The sequence below is a fragment of the Scylla paramamosain genome, unplaced genomic scaffold, assembly GCF_035594125.1.
Source record: "Scylla paramamosain isolate STU-SP2022 unplaced genomic scaffold, ASM3559412v1 Contig17, whole genome shotgun sequence".
Taxonomy (NCBI): domain Eukaryota; kingdom Metazoa; phylum Arthropoda; class Malacostraca; order Decapoda; family Portunidae; genus Scylla; species Scylla paramamosain.
The window spans coordinates 1,158,311-1,163,764 of NW_026973682.1; the positions used below are offsets into that span (position 1 = coordinate 1,158,311).

Here is a 5,454-nt window from a genome sequence, read left to right on the forward strand (position 1 = left end):
TCCTTTTTTTATTGTGTCCTTTATTATTTTTTTATCCTTTATTTATTTATTTATTTATTTATTTATTTATTTATTTATTGTTTTTCATTTTTTTGTATTGTACTAAATATAATTATTTGTCTTAGCCTGAATATGCCTTATGTGAAAGTGAAACTTTACAAAAAATAAAGTGAAGAAAAGAAAGAACTCTAGATGATTTCCGTGCTCACACACACACACACACACACATACACACACACACACACACACACACACACACACACACTATCAAAACAATTATTTTGATATATATTCGTCATTTATATATTTCATTCCACGTTTGCCCACATGGCCAGCCAGAATGATTTATTTTTAACCTTTCTTCTTCCTCTCTCCCTCTCAAGGGAATAATACCACATCTTCCTTCCCTACATTTCTGCCAGTCCTTAGAGAAAGCACCTGCATCGCCTGTTCCTGTCGTCCTCCCTGGTCATTAGTCAAAATAACGACCGCCGTCATTGGTTCCTTCATCCCATTTCCAAGCATCTCATTGGCCATTTCTTCATCCCATGTACATTCTTCATGTACGCGTAGCTAGATCGTCAGTCTTCGGAGAGTCAGTCTTCCGAGAGTCTTCAGAGAGAGTCAGACTTGATCAGTTCACATTCAGTCCAGTTCATATCAGTTCAGAGAGGAGCACATCGGTATCGTCACGTCTGTAATCAATTGTGTCTCGATATCATGTGTGTACATTCTATCCATTATTAAATCTAGAACTTTTATAGAATGTCCTTTGCTCGCACAAATCAACAATATCAAACCACTACCCACGACCTCCACGCTACCAACAATATCAAGCTACTACGCGGTCCTCCAGAGCAGCCACCACCACACCAAGCATCATCAACAGAGACATTGATAATTTCAACGGAGCGGTAAGAAGTACATCATCAAAACAGTGTGGTCAACATCATCTGGAACACTGGTGACAACAAGTGGCCAAAATTTACGGAAACAGTGGTAGCAACGGTGTTGTGCGATCGAAGACACGAACTCTCGACTTTCTCAAAATCCAGTACATGCTGAGACAAGAGTATCATATCCCATCGCAGGCAAGTTGCGAGGCGTTGTCATTTCCTACCACGCTCAAATCGTGGGTTACCACACTCTCCACGTGCTATCTTCCCTGCCGCTTCTGCCTCTTCTCCGCTCCTGACTCATCCCCGTGGTCACACCTGTCTGCCATCAAACCTGTCGCCGCCTATTCCTACTCATCACGCCGCTCCTCTTTGCTGGTTGCCGTTCATGCTTCTTCCTGAATTGTGGGTATCCCTTGGTTCCTTCTCCGAGCCACCCCCACCTCTCCCATCCGAGTACTCGAGGTCAAGCCTCATCGCCACCACCACTCCCCACCCAGCCCTTCTCAATGCCCGGACTCACCCAAGGTCATCTTTCCAAGTTTGCTCCCAGCAGTGATCTTCCCAGTCATCAGGGGCCAGATCCACGAAACGGTTATTATCAACCTCCGGCAGCCAAATGGTATCCACGAACGCATAAGAGGTTGGTGTTGCCATGGTACAAGGTAGTTACACCACCTCCTGAGGTGGTGTAAGTTAACTCGCCCGAAAACTCTTATTTAAATATTTATGTGCACAAAATAACTTTTCTTTTTATTATTATTTACAAGCTTTATCACCAAGAAAGTATGGTTTTGCGATGCATAAAGTGAAATCTTGCATGGAACACTGAAAACGAAGCATGAAAAGGAAGAGGCTGATTTGCCCCACACGTGCGCGCTCCCCATTCCGCCTCGCAGCAATAAGTTTGTATTGTGATTAAGTATTGTTTTCGTCGCTTCTCCTGCATATATTGGATATTTTCTTTGCATACTTCCACGTTCGTGCCTTGAGGCGAGAAAGGCGCTTTTGGAATCGCCTTGATTCCTTGGCATTGAGTGATAATGAGCTGATGCTCAAATACCACTTCCCTAGGCAGTTGCCAGTGGGTCCTTCCAAAACGTCATTGGAGACACTGCAGGTAAGATGATACTGGTGTTGCATGCTTCATTCAGCACAGGGGCTGGCTGTTGTGGAAATTGTCAGGGAGCCCTTTCCCTGACCTCATTACTGGTCTATTCTCTTACATTCTTCGCATATACCTTTAGGTACACAAAACATAACTTTAAGGCGAGGAAGAAGTGATCCTGTTCTTCAGGGGGTTCAGGGGATGGGCGAAGGCCACCCAGAGGTTAACAGTGGTTAGGTTAGTCACCGTACACTTTTATATGAAACATTACCTAATCTAACGTAACCATGGGGGCTAGACCCACCCTTAAGGACACTAATATAAGTTAGTATAACTTCTGGAACACCCCTAAAGGATGGGGACACATCTCCCCCAACCTTATACTATATTTTCAGGTTTATCAAGAGGTATATGCGAAAGAATGGAAGAGGATAGACGTGTAATAAGGACAAGAGGGGACTCTAAACAATTACTACTATTTTTTTTTTTTTTTTTTTACAAATTGCACAATATCCCATTAATAACTTTTGTAGGTGAATAAACTGATGTTCAGTATGGTGAATAATATTTAAGTGTGGCTGACTTTCAAGGGTAAAAGGCATAAAAGTCAATCTACTGCATGCCACAGTTTATAAAGTTGTAATCCAGTGTTAGGAATATGTCAAGATTAGTTCCTAGTGTCAAAATATGTGAATGTATGATTAATAAGGAGGGATGAGGGATGATGCTAACCTTACCAAACGTGCCATCAAGTACACCTGGGTGTACTTGAACGGTGCACTACATATAGAGGGATCATTGAATTTATGTTGCTGATTTTTTTTTTCTTTTTCTTTTTTTTTTTTTTTTTTTTTTTTGCTTACAGCAGAAAGATGTATCTTATTTAAAATAAATAAAATGAAAACTAATGGCTTATAATCTGCTTTCAGGACTTACGCAAGTGTCAGCAGGGTCTTCGAGTGTGTGTGCATTGTGTTGAGTGATAAGTCGGTGCAGGAAATCAAGATGCCTTCAACACACCTTGATCAAAGGAGAACTGCACAGCAGTTCTTCAGGATCAAAAATTTCTTAAGAGTTATTGGGACCATTGATGGTAAGATTAACAATAATATATTTTGTTTAAAATTTATTGCTATTGTTATAATCTATCACTTCATCGGTGTTTACTTTGAGTGAAAGGTATCTCACAGCCTCAAGTTCTTGTTAAGCATTAAAAAGTTTTCATATCTTATGTATATTGTGTGCATATCCAGTGCAGGGATGCTATATATATATATATATATATATATATATATATATATATATATATATATATATATATATATATATATATATATATATATATATATATATATATATATATATATATATTAATGGTAGATATATGTAGCTACTGTGTATCATGATCATCCAATACATTCTTTTGTGTGCACAGGCACCCACATTGCCATCAAGGCCCGAAGAGTGGACGAGGCCCTCTACTTTAACTGGAAAAGCTATCACTCCCTCTGAAAATCCAACTTGTTTGTGATGTGAATGGAGTGATCCTCAGCTACTGCTTCAGATTTTTCAGGTATATAGTATTATTGCATTACATGTTTACCCAACTATGTATTTTATTGATTTTCATGTGACTGCAATTGGTTACTGGTATTACATAAGAAAACAGTGTGACAAACCTTGACATTAGTTATAGAAGGAGGCAGTAGACACCTGCCAAAACGATAATTACTCCCAGTGAGGTCTAAAGCACTATTCAGGGTGTGCTGTGAACTTATCATTAAACCCAGCTGTGACCTCACTGAACGTTTCCCTTTGTGTCTCACAACACAAGGAGGCAGTCACAGCCTGCCCTCTAAAGACAACTCTCTTCCTCCACACAAAACTACAAGCACCTAAAAACACACACACCCTTCACTCAAAAATTTCAAAATCATCATGGCGACTCCTACACCAGCCTCCGAGTCCCCATCTGGGGAGGGGACCATAAATGTGCCTAGGTCGGACTGCCTTTCTGTTAACGACCTTAAGTGTCTTGACACCCCCCTCAACGTTCTCTTCATTAACTTCTGCAACATTCGCAGTCTAAGATCTAATTTTCAATCTGTAGAACACCACCTCTCCTCTTCTAAACCTCATCTTCTTTTCCTCCCTGAAAATCAGGTGTCTGAGACAACTGACAGTAGCCCCTTTTCTGTTCCCTCCTACTTTCTCTATCCTCATTTTCGATCCAAAGCTGGATGTTGCCTTTATGTGTGCAATGACTTAACATGCTTTTGTGCCCACGCTCTTGAATCTTCCGAGTTTTCCACCATCTGGCTACGAATACAGAGTCACTCTCAAACTAAATTTATCTGTGCTGTATATCTCTCACCTAACTCCTCTGACTATAAGAAATTCTTTGACTGCTTAACTTCCAAAGTGGAGCACATTCTGACCCTCTTCCCTTTTGCAGAGATCTCCATTCTTGGAGACTTTCATGGACTCTCCCCAATTACTGTTCACCTCAGCCCCCTTGTGTCAGCACTAGAGGCCATCCATACAATTAATACAACAGACCTGCTCATCTCAGCCACTACTGTCAGCACTAGAGGCCATCCATACAAATTAATGCAACAGACTTGTACACCTCAGCCACTACTGTCAGCACTAGAGGCCATCCATACAATTAATGCAACAGACTTGTTCATCTCAGCCACTACTGTCAGCACTAGAGGCCGTCCATACAATTAATGCAACAGACTTGTTCATCTCAGCCACTTCTGTCAGCACTAGAGGCCATCCATACAATTAATGCAACAGACTTGTACACCTCGGCCACTGCTGTCAGCACTAGAGGCCATCCATACAAATTAATGCAACAGACTTGTACACCTCAGCCACTACTGTCAGCACTAGAGGCCATCCATACAAATTAATGCAACAGACTTGTACACCTCAGCCACTGCTGTCAGCACTAGAGGCCGTACATACAGTTAATGCAGCAGACCTGTTCATCTGAGCCACTTCTGTCAGCATTCCTTATAGTTGTTGTGATGCCAGACACACATTTTTCTCAGAGTGATGAAAATCTGGAATTTTCTTGCTAACAGTGTGCCTGAATCTAATTCTGTTGATGGTTTTAGGTACAGTTTGTCCAATTTCTCAGGTGTACATCTGTTTGATTCTTGCTGGTGACATATACGCTGTGCTGCTAGTCAGATTTATTATTTATCTTGGGCTGATGGCACACTTGCCAGGCAGTTAGATAAGCATGTACAGACTTTGGTGTCTTTTTGATAGTGCTGGTGAGCTGACCCTGAACTGGCCCTGAAGGGGTTCTCTCTTGTGAGACCAGCCAGGTAAAAAATATGTTGAAATGTAGCCACATTTACTATTGTGAAGTATTTACTATTCTTTTCATTTCTTCTCTGTTCACAGGTGCTCTGGAAAATCAATTCAAGGCTAATT

The 5,454-nt window shown here is 41.1% G+C and overlaps 1 protein-coding gene across 2 annotated transcripts; it reads left to right on the plus strand.

Moving 5' to 3' along the window:
• The first annotated feature begins 232 nt into the window (after positions 1-232).
• Positions 233-3,571, plus strand: LOC135097333 (putative nuclease HARBI1). 2 transcript variants are annotated; one of them, XR_010265609.1, is made up of 3 exons: positions 233-2,016; positions 2,934-3,097; positions 3,440-3,571. XR_010265609.1 is itself a non-coding variant. In XM_063999124.1 (3 exons), exons 1-3 carry the CDS (start codon positions 1,406-1,408, stop codon positions 3,514-3,516), a joined length of 375 nt encoding a protein of 124 aa, XP_063855194.1. In that variant the 5' UTR covers positions 233-1,405; the 3' UTR covers positions 3,517-3,571. The 2 variants fall into 2 exon arrangements, 1 of the variants encoding a protein (XP_063855194.1); XM_063999124.1 differs by having other exon boundaries at positions 233-1,539.
• The last annotated feature ends 1,883 nt before the right edge of the window (positions 3,572-5,454 follow it).